The sequence below is a fragment of the Ctenocephalides felis genome, unplaced genomic scaffold, assembly GCF_003426905.1.
Source record: "Ctenocephalides felis isolate EL2017-DRISC unplaced genomic scaffold, ASM342690v1 CF-g0.4_SCAFFOLD_01604, whole genome shotgun sequence".
In the NCBI taxonomy this organism is placed as follows: Eukaryota; Metazoa; Arthropoda; class Insecta; order Siphonaptera; family Pulicidae; genus Ctenocephalides; species Ctenocephalides felis.
This window is the reverse complement of record NW_020537758.1, coordinates 14481964-14501383: the sequence shown is the minus strand read 5'-3', so window position 1 is coordinate 14501383 and position 19420 is coordinate 14481964. Positions and strand designations below refer to the sequence as shown.

Sequence of the window (19420 nt, the reverse complement as noted above, 5' to 3'; positions counted from 1 at the left end):
TCAGCGCTCTTATTACGAGGGTGGTTGTCTAATTATGAACAGATAATGTATTTTTTTACATAACCATGCCCCTTTGTGTCGTGAGAGAGTTCATATATTTTCATAGCGGTTTTTACGCGAAAAGAATTTATTTGGTTCCCAAGATATAACTGAAAATAGAGAAAATATAGGCAGTTTGTTGCATGCTTCAATAATTTTAAGTATATTTTAATAAATTTATGTGAGTAAGGTGATTATTATGCTTGGTTATTAAATACTTCTTACGTTTAAAATAAATATTTTTTATTAAATTTAAGATAAGAAAATTGTTACAAAAGTTTAATAAAAATTTTTTATTACGACTATTCAAAAGGTCCTTTAAATTTCAAACCGTCAACATAGATAATTAGTGCGTTATGGTTCGTAATCTAACCGTCTTTTTAACTACTTACGATCGCGAAGCATGACCGCTTGCCCTTTAAATCGTGTGGAAGTAAATTTAAAGAGCTCCTTGCAAGACGTAACCGTCTTTGACGATAATTTATATCGCTCGTATCAGCTGACGTATTCCTATTAATACGAAAGCTGTGCTTTTATCGTAGTGTGCGTGCGTGCGTTCGAGCTTTCGTTTCGTTTCGTTAACCTTCGTCCGTGTTCGAGCAGAGTTCTAACTGAAGCTTTTCTTGCACCTTGCAGGTTCGGGCGGCGATGGGAAGGTAAGGCTTCGTCGAGCCAGGAGCGCGAACCGAGGAGCGAGTCAGCCGCGTGAACTGTACAGTGGCAGGGAGCGAGAGGCACTATTGTCGCTGGGTCTCCCACCACGCCGACGGAGAGGTCCGTCGGCCAATAACGTGCGGCCGTTCTTATGATGTCATCGGAGGAGGATACTGACTGTTTCGGCCTGTACGGAGATAAACTATCGAAGAAGGCGAAACGCACCAGACAGCGAGTGGACGCCGGAGAACCAAGAAATAGTTACTCGTCTATACCGAATTTTAGTTCACGGCCTTCCTTCATGAGCGGAGGCATATACGGGGCTATCTTCAGCCAGAACCAACAGCACTTCGGGTTGTTTGGTCCCGGCTACGGTCCAGCCAAAATGTTGAACGAGCTACTCGGACGTCAGGGCCATCCTGGTGACGAGGGCGCCTGCGACGCGCAGGATCAGGTAGGTGGTGGTCGTCATTCATCTGAAGATGGCGGTTCGCCATCTCCGCATGCTACTGAATTGGCTCATCACATGCTGCGTGATATTCTGCAGGGCCGCAAGAAGGAGCTGATGGCGCTAGAGAGCGAACTGCGAGCCGGTCCCGACAACAATAATTGCATCAAGAATAATAATAATAATAACCATCACAACGGTGATGGTCAGTGTGTATCCGCGGATAGTGAAATAAGTGAAGTGGTCGGCGTTAGCGGACGTGCGGAGGGTGGTTCTTTAACGACAGATAATAGTGTTGTGGTCGATGAAGACATTGCTGCGCCGTCTGAGGAGACGCCAATGGACTCGGAACATTCTTTGCCAGCGTCACCACTGCCAACACTCAAGAACGAACCCGAAACAGTGGATACAAATAATACAGATTCGCGTGTTAAAGACTTACAACCCGGTTCTCCCGATAAAAGTGATCAACCGGCACCGTTAGATATGAAACGTGCGCGTGTGGAAAATATAGTGTCGAGCATGCGCAGCAGTCCTGCTCCGCAACAAGTGAATGGTTGTAAGAAACGTAAATTGTATCATCCCCAACAGCATGACAATTATTCGCAATTGGGAATTAATATGCAGCAGTTAGTAATCGAAGACGAAGAAGATGACGACGACGATGACGATACAATAGAAACACCGCATACGTTGTTACAAAAACGTGTTGAGAAAAATGCATTAAAATCACAGTTGCGTAGTATGCAGGAGCAACTCGCTGAAATGCAACAAAAATATGTGCAATTGTGCTCGCGAATGGAACACGAATCAGATACTCAAGAAGTGGAAGAAGTTACAAGTGATCTTGAACAAGATGTAGTGAGTCAAACATGTACAGAAAAACGAACACCTATATCATCACCATCCGTTAAAACGACACAATCACCGCCACCAGTGCAACAGACGGCGCCGGCGCCAGCTAATATTATGTCACAAGTGATGAGTAAAATGATGTCAGCGGCAAAAATTCATCCACACGCACATCAAATGCGACATCAAAATCCGCACGGTATGCCTGCAGCATTTAATGGACCTCAACATCCCTTATTGCAACAGCAAATGCACGCGGAAGCGCACGGATTGGCAATGGGCCACCCACATGTACAACATCCACATCACGCTATAAGCAATGCTGCAGCAGTATATTTGGGTGTTAGTCAAAAATTATTCATGGAGCAAGAAGCTAGAATGGCCAAGGAGGCAGCAATGGCTGCTCATGCTGCAGCAGATCAGCAACATCATCAACAACAACAACAGCAACATCAACAGCAGCAGCAACAACAACAGCACCAAACACCGCATATGAATCATTCGCAGCACATACCCAATCACAGCGGCCCAGTCGCACATCAAAGTAATTCACAGTCGAGTCAAACCTTAAATCAATCACAGCAATCGCCACAGTCAATGGGTAAAGATAGCACAAACGAAAGGCCACGACCTGCAGCAGTATCGCTTTCTATGAATCAAGTTACAGGTTCAGATCTAGAGGGACTAGCCGATGCTTTGAAAACAGAAATCACAGCCTCGTTGTCATCGCTTGTGGATTCAGTTGTTACGCGATTTGTGCACCAACGACGATATCTAGGAAAACATTCCGAAGCAGCGGCAGCAGCAGCGGAACAGCTGAACAAGGATCTCCTATTGGCTTCGCAATTGCTCGACCGCAAAAGCCCGCGTGCAAGGCCTCCTCCAGTGACAGATCGTGGTAGCCAAGCGACACAGCCGCAGCAGCCCAATCAACCAGGTAACAACAATAATTCAGCACCACCTGGCCTAATGAACGGCCTGAGTAATATTAACGGTCATGCGATGATGGGTCCGCGTATGAACGGGCATGCTTACATGCCGCTGCAACACGGCCCGCCTGAGCATCCACCGGCTCATTTAGGTTATCAGCCGACTCATGCGCGTCCTTCTCCCGTTGTAGCAGGTCCTTTCCAGCACCCAAAGCCGCCGCAGCAATCGCAGCAACAGCAGCAGATGCAGATGGCCATGTACGCACACAACGGAGTCAGCCCGCACGGAGCGTCGCAAAACAATATGTTTTGCAAACCAGAGCCGATGGAGACCAATCCAGAGCAGAACGAGGCGCTGAGTCTCGTGGTCACGACAAAAAAGAAAAGGCATAAGGTTACAGACACACGCATCACGCCGCGAACAGTGAGCAGGATTTTGGCGCAGGATTCGCCTGAACACGGTTTAAGCAACGGAGCAGCATCAGATTGTCCGTCACCTCGACCGTACCAACAGAACCCACCCCCGCCTCCGCCACCGCCGCCGATGATTCCGGTGTCGTTACCCACTTCAGTAGCGATACCAAATCCTTCACTGCACGAATCCAAGGTATTCTCCCCGTACAGTCCGTTCTTCGGCGCTCACGGCCCACACATGTACCACATGGGCGGCGTGGGTCCCCACAGTCCGCCTGGAATGGGAGAACCGCGCGATTCGCCGCCACTGCCGCACCCGCCCGCCATGCTTCATCCTGCACTACTCGCAGCAGCACACCACGGCAGCTCACCGGACTACGGGCACCTCCGAGCCGCCATGGAGGCCAACGATCGCAACTCAGACTGCAACTCGGCGGACATCTCATACGATGGAGTGCGACCTACAATATCCTTTTCATAATGAAAGTCATTAGATCTTAAGTTATTAAATAGAAACATTTAATATCAACTAATATTTTATTTTAAAAAAATTGATACATAAATTTAAACAAACTTGCATATTCTTATTATTATTCACTTTTCAAAATTACTTTCTAATATTTTTTATTATCATATTTATCATTTTAAAATATTTTATGAAATTTAACTATAATTATGCAATCAATTTCAACTGTATATATCCTTGATTCCTGTGTAATCGTCAACATTAACCCCAATGCACCTGCGAAAAGCCAAGCTGATGTTCTTCTGGGTCCGGTACCCGAGTTCCGCTGTCCTGAAGATGTACTTCCCAGATATCCAATTCAACAAGAACAACACAGCGCAACTGGTTAAATGGTTCTCCAACTTCAGGTTAGTGATTTTAATTATATTATTAATCAATCAAAATTGTTATTGAAGATTCGTGAATATTCAATACAAATTTTGAAATCCAATTTACCTAAATTATATAGACAAAATTCTAATATCCTTAGTAATAAAAATATGATAGCTTTTTAGATAATTTTCGAGCATTTATTCTAATTTCCGTATATCGCTATATCGCATGCCTGCAGGTTCTTTTGCGTTACACTTGTATATGAAAAATATTATCAATAATTCAATGAAACAGTTCTCTCTAATATCGGGTGTCACGAATATAAACTTACTAAATTGCTAGCACTTTGTCTTATCTTGGCTTCTGATCGACACGACATGTGCATGTGCTCTATATGTTTTTTTTTTAAATCTTTCTGAGAAACTCGCATTATGTCCAATATATGTCATATTTCTGGGGGGACTATGGAATCCCCATTGGGTCGAACCTGAGATATAAATGTTCATTAATTATTGAAATAGAACGAATTTAAGTATAACCACTTGTCGAAATATTTTTGTTTTCATATGGAAATACAGAAATAAAAGAAACTGCTATTTAGATTTCGTGCAGGGAATGTAATTCATTATTGATATATTGGCGTACATGTTAAATTTCTGATATGATCGTGAAACCATAATTTCTATGATATATATATATATATATATATATATATATATAATATATTTGTTATCTTACGGTTATCTTTATATATCTACCCTTTTTGTTTTAAAAGACTTTATGATGTACATATGAGTTACACGCGACACGGTATTCGCGATATTAAAATCAATAGTTTTATCAGCTCGATGATAAAGCTAGGAAAACGCGATACAAAGCTTTCAGTATAAGAATCTACACAATTATTAAAACTTTTAAATATCTTGCAGTGACTTTTAAATTTTAAAACTCAAACAACATTATTCGGTCATTCAAATCCTACCCCTTGTTCTTAAAATAGTCCTCGATATAGTTTGCTTACGTACTGATGACTCACGAATGGGAATTGATTGCGTCCATCTCACTTAGAGGGTAGATTTTAAAGGGGTATTAATGTGCTGTTCATCGTTCCAAACTGACCATCTGATGTTAGATTTGAATTTATAAAAATATACACCCCTACACAACAGTTAATTAATCTTTTCTTGGGTTTCGTCGTGTATGTTGTTGTAGATCGAGTGGCACTTTTTTGGAAAAATCAATAAGGGACAAAGATTGTGCGCTTAAACCTTATTTGAAAAATACTATTAGAAATAACAATTTTGTTAAATAAACTTCATTATGAAAAATATACCTAATATTTAATTGAATTAAACCTGAACGTTTTGCAACTAGTGTGATCTTATGAAACGCTAAAAATATTTTTTTACCTATAAACAATCCTCCATCTCATTTTTCGTACAATTCCAATTAGAATATAACATTCGGGGTCATATGATAAAAATTAATTTAATTAATTAATAAATCTGATTTTTTCATACGTTATTATTACCCAAATTAATTCTTTCTAATTATAGTAAGTGTGTAGTTTAAGCACCATACAAATAGGGTTTGGTCTTTTGTCTTGAATAACAAATTTTATTTCAAACAGTCGTATTAAATAAATATAAAAACACCCCTTTATCTTATGCGTGCGTCGTGACTTTGGTCATGTTTTCTTTTTTAATTAATTAATTAAATTGTGAATTTCCATACGACTATATTTATTTGTTAGTCACAAGTCGGTGTTGTGGCATATTACAATCTTGACATGGCAGTAATTAGAGAAGAAAATTTATTTTTAAACTTGACTGTATATATATATATATATAATATATATATATATATATATATATATATATATATAAAATTATTAATATATAAATTACGATGTAACAAACGTTAATTACAAGACATAAAATATTATTTGAAATAGTCGAATTAAACTATATACAGTTTCTTCAAGTTCAAGCAGCATTTTAATAGAGGACTGTTCATTATATGCAACTAATCAACTAAAAAGATAATTTATTTATGATTATGCTTAACAAATATGTATAATAATTTAATGCTATTTTCTAATATTTTTATTGCATTTTATTGCGTTTATTAAATATTACGATTTCATCAATTCTCGAACCAATTATATAAATTGCGATCAAACGGATGAATGCGGTCAAAATGCAAAAATTATCTCTCTCAAACATGATAATAAAAGCTGCAGACAGATAGAATTAGTCATTATGAAAATCCCAATTTGATATCGAGACTAAAATAAATACGTAAAAATCTAAAAATAATTTTTTGCTTTCTTAGTTCCTAAAAATAATGTATTTGTAGTGTAAGATAAATATTTTGGAGTAAATCTACTTCAATACAATTTTAACCTAATTTTGTGTACCTACTTGCTGAATATTTATTTACCAAAATACTATTCTTTTTAAATTTAATTTATTCACATTTTCGTACAAATTAATTCTTAAGCAACATATTTTGGCGATATAAATCAATTTGTTACCTTTAACATATGCATGAGCCTATGTAGTCCCTATATAATCACATAATGTGCTCGTTAGTTACGGCAATGCATTTCTGTATGGCGTGCTATTAATTAATTAGTCAAGTTCCGAATTAACAGCTAATTATAATCGACCAATTTTCTGTATTTGCACCGATATTGACATGGATTTACAATTTACAAATTTTGAGATTTAAGGTAGAAAGAATATTTAAAAAATTGACTGTAAAAAACAGCCAAAAACTGAGTACTTTTACATTTCTATTGTATATAATTTTCTCATTTATTATTTCCATTATTATCATTTACCAAGAGTGAGCTATTTAGCTTCGAGAAAACTTATTGCGATTCGTTGAAAACATGCAGGTATTCTTTAGAAAGTGAATTTCAGGGATGTAGTGCAATTATTATACGATTATGATGGCTTTTTACAGTTTTTCGTTTACGTAATTCACTTTTAGACTACGCGTGCATTATTGAGAGAATCAGGTCGATAACCGCGACAGTTATTTGTATTCTAAAGGTTTTCCACGAAAAATATGCGGGTAAAATATATATGTATAACATACCAATGTTGTTAGGAATTGACGATCCGATATGATCTTATATAGGTAGAAATAGTCTAGGAAACTTTTAACTAAATAATTGCCACTGAGTGCTTACGTATGCCTAATAAAAATTTACTTTAGGATAGTTTTTTAAATATTTGTAAAAGTTTTTAAATATTATTATAATACAAACGCTAGAAACTCATTTAAAATATAAATGTTAAAACAGACTTTTATTATATTTTTATTTTTTGAGCATTCTCATATACTTGTAATTGGAATCTTATATTCCAAATGTGGAGTCAAAAAACTCCTAGCTTTCTGTGTTTGAAATAAAATTTAAAGGGTCTAAATTCCATTAAACCGACTTATCAGCAAAAGTTAAGATTTAAAATAGATATGACTTCCTAAAAAAACTATGTTCTATCAAATTTTGGAATTTTTGACCAGCTTAATTTAAATAATTTATTATTTAATTAATTTAAATATTATATAAATATGTCTTGTGTTTACTTAAATTCAATAAAAAAAATTAAATTTTTGAATACGTTTGGTCAATAATTCAGTTATTTTAAAAATTGAGAGAGGAATTTTTTTAAGATTTGCCTTTGGAAATGTGAACATAATTTTAGTAAATGTAACAATATTTAAAGGTACTATACCCCCTAAACTAAAAATGATAAACATTTCCTTAAAAAACAAATCATATTCATACATCATTGTCAGAAACATCAGAAAACTTACATTTTATTATTTACAAGATCAGATTTTTTTCCAAAAAACGCAGTGAATCGATTTCCGCAAAATTATGTTCACACATCTTTGTATCTTCTCATACGATAAAATCAATCTGGGAAAAAAATCGTTAAACTTTCTCACGACGCTCCCGAGTCAACTTGCTTGACGATTTCTTATCGTTAACTTCTACGACTTGTCGAAAAAAAAATTAACCGACTTCGAAAAGTCTAGGAAATCACATTCAACACTATTATATCTTCTAACAGTCACAAAATCTAACCCTTGATACGCAAACTCACCCTAAATTGAATATGAGCTATGTGCTATAACTTACCCTCATGATGTTTGAACAATGGTGCAAGCTACCCGGTATGATTTGAAGTTTCCCCTAACAATTTTTCTATTATTTAGGATTCGAAATTCAAGATATGAGCGGTACTAAGCGTTTGACATACATTTTTGCAACGGCCATCCGTCGTTGCACATCTGTCCATGAACTATTTCTCATTCTTATACATTTATCGTATAAGCCGCAGGGTAATACCTAATTTGCTAGATATTTAATCGGTTATTTCATCAAAAGTTTCTCCGAGAATCCTGAAACGATTTTGAAAATTCAAAAGGTAAAGATCAGCCGGGCCATTTCTAGAGCTTATCATACTCTTAACGAACTTCCTAAAATATTAGGAACAACAAAATTACAAAAAATCGCTAAAATTGGGAACAGCAAGCCGTGACAAAATTTTAAATTTTTATCGTCACAATTTTAAAAATCGCAAAATTTAAATTAATATTAATTAAGTCGATTATTTGCACATATCGGGATTAGAACCGCCCTAGGGCAAAATGTCACTTACAACTAGTTTTATTTTGATAAATTGATGAACTTCAAATATAATTATAATTTTAATTAAGATAAATAATATAATAGAAAATACATACATTATATAATAAGACTACCAATTAGATCTTAAAGTGGTGTGTGGCATCGTGCCTTAAGGAAAATTGCTGGAACTGTCCTTACCGCAACGATATATTCGAGAAATATAATATATGTTTTTAAATAGATCATTATAAATACTGTAACATTGTCTAATATTTATAAGAATTATATAAACTGCATTTCAAGGTTAAAATTATTTATTTGAAGTATATCAGTGAGCTTTAGAATTTTATGCAGAACTAAAATAAAAATCCGAATTGATGAAAAATAATTTTGAAATATTTTTTTCTTCAAAAGCAATTGTTTTGTCAACCAAAGTTCTTCGAATTATTCAAATCAGATGCTTATTTCTCTTAAAAACTGCCATTTTTTGCACATTTATTTTCTTATCTTCGAAATGGCCGGACCTGCTTTCTCAAAAACTAATCTGCACATCTCCCTATCAGTAGGAATCGATTGCTTTTTCAATCATTCAAATCAGTTGAGCGGTACTCCCGAAAACGTCGACGAAAAATTGTATCCACACATACACACACATTCATTTTTTTGAGGTATGCCAAAATATTCAGAAACCTTCAAAACTTGAAGATATGCAAAAATTTTCATTTTCTGTTTTTGGCCTATTACTATAACTTACCCTAATGGAAGTTAAGGATGCATTTCAGCGACCTATTGAGTACTGTTGGCGCATACTTTTTACACTTCAAATATTTTTTATAATTTTACTTATTTAATAATTAAATAAATGTAATCTTAATTAATTGTATCAACATCTTATTCAATTTAAAATTACCAAATTGCACCTTTATTTCGAGCGAATGCAACAGCGGGTGCATCAAAGCTTTCTGAGCCCTTCCTTTAACTATGCGTTCGGCGTTACACATTCATATTCCTTTCATTAACAACTCTTATTTGCGTTGCCTTCATTATGCAAAGGGGTTGTTTCTTTTTTATATAAACGGAAAAATAAATTACAACATTGAATATGCAAATGCTTCTTAGCCGAATCGGTCGAAACTGGAAGAGGAAATATTTGACGTATCAGAAAATATATCATTTTATATAATAGAATATAGGTGATTTATATAATTGAAATATTTCAATTCAAAAAATGTTTAATTTCCAATCCATTTAATAGTGGACGCACACCGATTTATGCAATTAATATGAAATAGGCACGATGATCGCTGCACAGTCAAATAAACAGTACAGATATTGCCCCCGTAAATGGCCATTAACATTAAAAGTGATTGCCATAATTTGTTGTATCTATTATGTTATGTTCGATGCGAGTTAATTGGTTATAATGTATCAACATGTAAATGATATAATTAAACGGCCTACATTAACATTTAACCGATTTGCAAAATCGTGTTCATAAATGCAGCTCAACGCAGATATATGTATATATTTGTATAATGCCAATCAATGACACCGATTCAAATTTAATTCAATGAACTTCGTAGCTGGCCTTCAACTTGCACAATAATGATATTCAATTTATTTAATGATGATAAAAATTAATCATTATGCGTATTGGAAAAAACATCATAGTTTTATTTTCGCGGTAATTGAAACACAAATGAATAATAATAGAAAATGAAAGCGAGACTGTTAATGCAGATACAGTGTTTGTTTTCGAATTATAAAAATCATAATTTACATAATAAAATTAAATACATATTTTATTTCGTTATTTTAAATTATTTTGTTTACTATTGAATGTGAAGTGTTTAAAAAATGATAAAAGATAAAATTTTAATATTTTCGAAAATTCATTCTATTAATATTTTAGTTAAAAACTGAATTCTTCATCATCCTTTACTCCTTCTCATATTTATTTTTCCTGCGAGTTTTTTGCTCCCGCAAAATGTTTTGTTCTTCCTTCGAGAACGAAACAAAAAGCCCACAAACAAATGATACACTCCTTTGTAATTAATGAATAAAACCAGGTTATGAAACTTGGCAAGGAATAAATAAAGAAACGTGCATTTTATGCACAACCGTGCAGAAGGAAAATGTTGGTAATTATTAATCGGTTTTAATAATTGGACTCTGCCAACTAAAAGATGTACAGAAAATATGTCGGATATGACAAGTGCACTGTTATTTACTATTTAAATTGCAATGTTAAAATATTTGATTGTAGTTGGTTTTCAATAATCCATAACTAATTTTTCTGTTTTGTTACAGGGAATTCTATTACATTCAAATGGAGAAGTATGCTCGGCAGGCAGTCAGCGAAGGTGTCAAAAATGCTGATGAATTGCAAGTTGGAGGCGACAGCGAAATTTATAGAGTTCTAAATCTTCATTACAACCGGAACAACCACATAGAGGTATGGGGACCTCAGGTGCGACCCCAGCCACATTGCACAAAATGACACTAGCAAAAATAGCTTGCTTACCTTTCCCTTACAATTCCTTCCGGGAAATAATCCTATATCATATTTTTTTGTTACTGGTTAATTATCTATTTTGTGATTCAATATCATTTTTAAAACAATATAAATTCAATTTTTTTAATTGAAAGTTATTCCTTTTCCTTTTTTCACCTTTGCTGTTGTCTTGTATTGTGGCATGGCATGCGCCATTTTATAATTTCTTAATAATATTGTATTTTTATAAAATGAAAAATTTTGTATATTTGTCGAATCGTTATCATTAATATTATTTTGTTTCTCCAGGTTCCATCAAACTTCCGTTACGTAGTGGAGCAAACGTTACGAGAATTCTTCAAAGCGATACAGGGCGGTAAAGATACGGAACAGTCGTGGAAAAAATCGATCTACAAGATCATTTCCCGACTGGACGATCCGGTTCCTGAATACTTCAAATCTCCAAACTTCCTGGAACAATTGGAGTAAAACCGCTCGTCAAGAAATCATTTGATGTCACTGCCCTCACATGCACAGTGCCCTCAAAAGGGCTCAAAAGTAACCAAGTGTTCCTAACAAGGGAATGTGAAATTCCAAACGGATTTTACACACCAATCATTTCGACGATATTTAGGCCTTCAGTTCAAAAATAAATCTAAAAAGTAAATATAAAAGCGTAAAATTTTAAAATTAAAATTATCGTCACTATTTAAAAGAGAAAATAATAAAGTAATATATATTATATAAAGAAAAGTTCTAAAACAAAACTACCAGACAAACCAGGTTGCTTTTTCTGTGTGTATCTCTCTTTGGTTTGCATTCGAATCGAGACGATTCGCACGAATTTATTATTTATTGTGTAAACTGTACGCGGCCCCCCACATGTCGATCTAATAAAACTGTACCATAGACCCTAGAACTTAACAATTAGAGTCGGCCGAGGGTCTGATACCAAATCCGCTGCACATATTAGGAGCCTCTCATTGTACAAATAGGCCGAGAGGCTCAAAAAGGATCTTGATCGGATCCTCGTTCGGCGATGTAACTGTACATACAAAATAGCCACTATTTCAAAGACGGCCCATATCTATAGCAATTATATTTAATAATAATATATATACCGATGAGGATGGTTAACGCTTTGTGTTAATAATGCTGAAGAACCAAAGGTAAATTTGAATTACTAGTCCGCGTATGTCGACCTCAGTCGTAGACTGTCGAGTCCCTTTAAAACCTTTGTACTAATTCAATTGAGATTATGTTTGCATCTCCATATCTCACTCTACAGAATATTAATAATAATTATATTTCAGTTACAGAGCCGTACAACTTATGTTATTTTTTAACTGATTATACAGGATATTTTATTTGCAATAGTGCCAACGCGGTAACCGACAGATCTCAATACCACAAACATAATCAAAATCGATCGGTACGATGGTTGACTCAACACTCTAAAACTTTGGTCGTCATCATAAATTAAATAACCGTATGAATTATTATTTAATTGAATGATTTTATTGATACTAGTATGATTTTTAATTATATGTTTTACACAAAACGCAAAAAAGGTTTAGGTAATTAATATAAATTATATTATAGCTATTATTATTTCACAATGCACTGTATAGCGTAGTTGCAAACACTAATTTTGTGCTCAAAATCTTATAATAATTAAGTTTTGAGCACGGCACATTTGTGGTGAGTTTCCTAGTCAAAATCTCCACGCCTCGTTCGTATCAATAAAATATGAAAGAATAAATTTAAAATACTGTTTATATGAATTATTATATAAAAAAATGTTTATTTGCATAAGGATCTTATCGTACTATCTTCAAGATAAATGAAGTAATTTTAGATTTTTGTCGTATTGTTATTTTGTACACGAACGAAAATCTAAATTTATTTCTAGGAGACTAGTACAAAGTAGTGATATTTCAAAGAACCATGAAATAATGTGCATAGGTTATAGAATAAGTTTGTGATGGAACAGTTATAACACGTTGCACATATATTATTAGTTAAAGAAAACTTTCATGAGATATAAATGAAATTAAAAAATTATTATATGATTTGAAATAGAAACAGGATTGTTGATTATAATCAGCATATAAATATAAATAATTTTTTATTTAAATTATGTTTTTATTTATTTATATATCTATGTTTTTTATTATTTTATAGGTTATTTACTTTGATTTTATAATAATTATATCTTTTTTATTATTTTTTTAAACATTAAATAATTCTTATATTTTATAATAGATTTATTACATATTTTTGTTTTGATGATTTAATTTTCAATTTTATTTACGTTATCTTAATACAATAATTATTTAATCAATTTTTGTTCAAATTTGATCTGCCGGAATATTGAACTAAATTCAATTTTTATCGATAGTGACTATAACTGGTCCAGCATAAATATTTCCTTGCAATTAAACACAAGTCATTTTGGATCGGTAAATCCCATTTGGAACTTGCAACAGCGCCGATACAAACAATGCAACTTAGAAGAATTTTATAAGTGTTTACAAAAAGTTTTTCACAGGGAAATATATAAAGTATTCAGATGTCAGGACTATTCAATGCCAGGTTCAGTTCCGTACATATTTACTCCCGTTTCCCATTAACTAAATGATCTCCCAAATAAATAATCCCGTAATACAAGGTCTCTGATAGTCGCAGAGTCCAGACGTCGCGTCGTTACAGTTTACACTAATCAAATGGTTTTTACATCCTCAGCAATAGCCTCAGGCGCGTTATCGCAAAAACGCGTCGTAGTATCTCTATCGCGAGCCCACAAGCGGTCCGCGATCTCAACCTGCACCCCTCCTCACACACAACAAAACACATACAAACACACAGAACCGCCATCTTGTCAGGGACACAGATGACGTCAAATTCGGCGAAGGGGCCGTTAATCGAACGCCCCTTAATCGCCGAGAGAGCATCCGTTTTAAAGCTCTCCAAAAGAACAAGAAGTCACGACGATGATCCGTTGTCGATCATCTCAAAGTTAAGACGAGAGCCGCGCACCGGTTCAGCGATCCTTCGCGGGGCGCACGGACGGGCGCTGCCCCCAACAATTCGGGGGGCAAGGCACGATCCGTGCGCTCCTGGAGTATCCGACCAGGCGGGCTCAATCAGCTGTTCGGAATACGTTCGCGAACAGGCAGACATGGATGGTGAGGACTGTTTCTTTCTGTTGGGTTCATCCAACCGGTCACAATTCAGCCGCCACACACAACCGCCCACACAATGTTAATCTCGGGTTGATTTCTTACTACAGCGTTTTGTATCTCGATGTGCATTCGATGATGATCTTTCATATGATGATCACTTGAATTGATTTTTGAAACATTTTACCGGACATTTTTGGAGCTTCGTTACGTTACGATCTCTTTTCGGTTCGCGAGTTTTTGTTTTGCACACAGCATTCAGACAGCTCTCTCGGAATCCGTCGTCAGACAGGCGTCGGATAATTTTACTTCTGATGATTTACAGTATAATGATAATATTCAAACCGTATAGTTTACAGATGAACATGTTCTCGGCCAAGTTTAGGAACCCCGGTCTAAAAAAATATCACGAAAAAAGTACAAGCTTATTTGAAGCACCTTCGCGCCTTATCTTATTAAAAAAAAATTGAGCAAAAATAATGTAATTGTGTGTAATTTTTACCAAAATCTGCCTTATATTCTATTTTCTTATACAAAAAGGAAATCCTATCTAGTGTGATTATTTGCTGTAGAGGAAAACGATTCTCAAAGCGTTCGGATTGTATTATTTTCAAACAAGTCTGAGCACATTCGGTTATTCGTTGATTCGCCTATAAAGGGTTGCTTCCACTAAGCAGTGACCGTCACATGCGGCTGCAATGCCGCGCTCCTCTCCATGACCCCATCCCAAATTTCCCAAATCCCCAAATCCTGCAGCATTCCAAAATTTCCACTGACAATGACCTCCAGCATCTTTGCCAACCCATCATTTACCTTACCCCCTTCTAGTCCAATACGATAAAGCTACATAAACATATTAGTCTTAGAGTATCATATAATAATTCTTGAGTGTGGGATGTAGTATATGTACAATTGTTGGTATACTCCATGCGGTCGTGGCCCCTTCGCCGCGTTGTTTTTTCTTGTGTTATCAGGTGTTGATTTCCGTTGCCCGCGGGCCGTCTTATGATTGACAGACGCCCTCAACCATCACGTAAATTTGTTTCCGATCCGACTACTCACATTCTAGTTTTGGGAATGAGCGGACGATCGGCCGATTGCTCTCAATTCTGAAATAGCCATTTAGACTCTGACCACATCCAAATCCGTTCTGCAATAGTATGAAGGCAACCAAATAAAATATTAACTGAAAAAACTACAGATCATTCAAAATAATCTTTGGAACTAGGCAATCACTCATTCAAAAAACACACTGGGCCAAATCGTCCGATCTAAAGTGCCTTCAAAAATGTTGATTTTTTACGAAAAAAAAAATAAATACAAAAAGGGCCCTAAATAGAACTTAACGCCCCACCAAAGCATTCGGCCGAGCTCCCGCCGCCCACTGTATTTTGATTTAGTTAAAGAAGGGCCCCGATCGCAAATCTAAGGTTATAAATAAATTATATTGTTACGCTAAGTCGCTCTTATAATCCATGGTATAGAACATGACTAGTTTGTAGGAACCCATTACGTACATAATAATTATATTGATACATATTATAACAATGCTATAATAAAATGAATGGTTTTCAGTTGAAGCGCCCGCCACTCTACAAACCCTCATGTTACTAATTATAACTAAGTAAGACATAGCGATTTGTTAATATAATGATTTACTGCTGGTTATTCGTTCTCGTTAAGGCTGATCTCGTTATGTTTCCTAGTTCGGGATATGAATAGTGACGACGGGGAAGGCGTCAGTTTCAGTTGTCAGCCGATGAACCTGTCGTCCCGGCATCATATTCCGGGCGATTTAGTTTCTCATAGTGACGGATCCGGTCGTCGATCGTTTGATCGTTCGATCCGGATCTTTTGCTGCGGTCTTCCTGCAGATGCCAACTGCAGGCATCGTGCCGTTGGGTTTGAGTTAGTTAGGCATTATCATCCCGCAATCAGCAATAGCCACGTACCACCAGACACAGTTTGAACCACGAACGTACAGTACCATAACTACTACTATTATTATTATTATTATATATCTTGATAATTTTTAAGGATTACAAATCTTTCAATATTATATTTAATATGTTTGCAAAAATGAAGAGAATCGTGCACTCTGCTACAAAGATAATAATATTTAATATTGATAATGATATATTTAGTAGAGGTGTACGCAATGTTGGCAAAAATGGCTCAACGTTTTGTTTATAGAGATATCCCCGCCGGCCTGATCGAGAGGTGTCCGCCAAAATTATATATCTATTATAATGACGTTGTAAAAATTATTCAGAAAGAGTATTTTTCTATTGATATTTTCTAACGTTGGTGTAAAAAGGCAAAATTTCATAAAAAATTATTATAGTAAATTTTTAGATAAATATGTAGACGTCATCGTTTTTGTATTTAATTTTAAGCTTAGGTCTGATAAAATTTAGGAACTTTAAATATATATGTAAATATATAAAAAAAATATTATATAGGGCACCTCTGGTATTTGGGAAAGCGGGGTCTTCTATTTATAGATATAAAAAGTATATAAATTTTAAATTTAATTAAAAGAAAAATTCTATATCGTTCCGAGTATAAAGAATATTATAAGAGATGGAACTCGGAGACTGTCCTAGGATCAAATTGTAATGTCTACTGCTAATTGTAAGCCGTGAGATGACTAGCATAGTTGTAACAAACACACGAAATACGTACAAACCTATCCTATAAGAAGAAAATGGATCAGAGGCCTTTCTGTGGCCTATCAAATCAAATCAAGTCAGTCAAGGTGATAAAAGTGTTAGTGAAGGTAAACAAAAGCATTCAAAATGATGTTTGCCTTTCAAGCCTCAGCACGGTCCCTGATTCATTTTATAAAATAAGAAATGTGAATTGTAGTTGTAATCTAGCTCGTGTGCAGTTGGTTGATGCATAATATCATTGCTAATTCTTACTATAATTAATTAATCTATGAATTAATAATAATAAAAGTAAACATATTATGCTTATTATTTATCTTGTATTAAGGCGTGTGTCTTTGTCCATACATGTTATTAGAAGTCTCAAACTGTTTGGTGTAATAATGAACTATAGTTTAAAACTAATATCGCAAATCAAATCAATTTCAATCCATGTATACTATTTAAACGTTTTTTGAAAGTGGAAAGTAATAAATGAATTTGTGTTTTTCATTTTTACTTTACCCATGCAATATATAAATATTTTCACTTCTGCTGATTGTTATTTTTGAAGTATATGATTTTATTTTATAATATTATTCCATATATATGCAGATTTTAATAGTAATACAGTAAAATTTAATTTAGAAAAATATGTGTATTTTTTATAAAATAGCCTCCCTCTATTTATTACCATTTCAGAAATATTTAAATAGAAGCTACACCAGTGATTCCCAACCTTTTTTGGGCCCGCCCCACCTTGAGGTTTATTAAAACTTTATGCCCCCCATACAATTTTTTTTTGTTCTTGAAAAATGCGAATGATAACTTTAAGATGAAATCGCTATTAAATGCTATTAAAATCATAAGTAAAATTTCGGGATAAGCCAACAAACGGAAATTTGAAACCAAATTTATTACTGTTTTTTCAAAATTTATTTCAGGCAATACTTAAGCTAAAATAAAGATTTTATATTAGGTTCTAACTTACTAAGCTTTTTCTTTTTTCAATAAATATAGCAAATTTTTGTATATATGATTACATTTGGGCACTTGGTTCCATTTTAGTTGAGATTTTCTTAACTCAGAACGGTATTTATTTAAATTATATTTTTTTGTGAAATATTTTTTAGCTATCAGTTTGGGAACTAAGTAAGTGATCATAATTTCTAGAAATTGATAGTTATCGTTGGCAACTAAGTAATTTGGCGCATTTTTGTTAAAAAATCAAAGACAATTTTTGCATGGAATTAAATGAATTTGTTCTGTATATCATTTTGATAGAAGACCTTTTGTTATTTCCAAGAAGCATCATTATCCCAAGTTTATAAAACTTTTAGTTTTATTAGCAAAAACTGAATTAGGCACAATTTAACACCATCATGATTTTTTCACCAAAAATCATCAAAATTTTCAAATTGCCCCCCGGTGGGGCGTGCGCCCCACGTTGGGAAACACTGAGCTACACACAATGTTTCAGACTTATAAATTGGTAAGTGGTATTTGATAAATGTTAAAATCATAATTAAAATCAAAATTATAATCTTAAAGATTATAACTTTTACCCATGCAATATAAAAATATTTTCACTTTCATACTGATTGTTATTTATGGAGTACACGATTTTATTTTATAATATTATTCCATGTATATGCAGAGAGTAATAAAGTAAAAATTAATATAAAAAAATAAATATTTTTATTACATCCCTATATTTATTAATTTTTTCAGCAAATTTTAAATGAAAGAAAACACAAAATTTTGAGTACACATAAATTAGTAACTTGGTAGAATATTTTAGCATTTTTAGAACCTTATTCTAATATTGAAACATATTTAAAAAATAGCGCCACTAAAACTGGTTGTGAAATCTATACGTGTTCTCGTGAACTTTTTTCATTGAGTTTTGTTCTTGGATCAGTTTGAAACTGCGCTTGCCGATGGTTTGGAAAGGCGGAGGAGGAATATTTAAATAGTTAGGCCATCTGCCAGAAAGGACTTTGAACCAGAACTACGCTATGTTTTGTAAGAGGGCTTTGAATCTGAAATACACTAGGGTTGTAAAGGGAATTGGATTTGATTCTCACTCACAACTTGTGAGCCACAAGAACAAATATATTATATAACAATCCGAATTGTACTCATTTTTTTTTTCAGATTAATTTACAACATTTTACACAAGAAGTATTCATCATTGATTTTCAACGCTCGCAATTTACGTTATTACATTTAAAATTAATTATAGAGTTAATATTACTATACAAGTCAAGAGTC

General features: G+C 34.3%; 2 protein-coding genes across 3 annotated transcripts in view; both read left to right on the top strand.

The window, feature by feature from the left end:
• The window catches only part of LOC113374063, a 355272-nt gene that overhangs the window by 243318 nt on the left and 92534 nt on the right, over positions 1-19420 (top strand). The window lies entirely within an intron of this gene.
• Positions 717-12954, top strand: LOC113373399 (homeobox protein prospero-like). The gene is made up of 4 exons (XM_026613700.1): positions 717-3801; positions 4054-4209; positions 11133-11292; positions 11626-12954. The coding sequence occupies exons 1-4, from the start codon at positions 845-847 to the stop codon at positions 11803-11805; spliced, it is 3453 nt and encodes a 1150-aa protein (XP_026469485.1). The 5' UTR covers positions 717-844; the 3' UTR covers positions 11806-12954.

Coding starts and splice junctions, on each gene's coding strand:
- LOC113373399 (XM_026613700.1), top strand. CDS start 845: ATGATGTCATCGGAGGAGGATACTGACTGTTTCGGCCTGTACGGAGAT. Junction 3,802..4,053: donor TACGATGGAGTGCGACCTAC/AATATCCTTTTC, acceptor GATTCCTGTGTA/ATCGTCAACATTAACCCCAA. Junction 11,293..11,625: donor TAGAGGTATGGGGACCTCAG/GTGCGACCCCAG, acceptor TTGTTTCTCCAG/GTTCCATCAAACTTCCGTTA.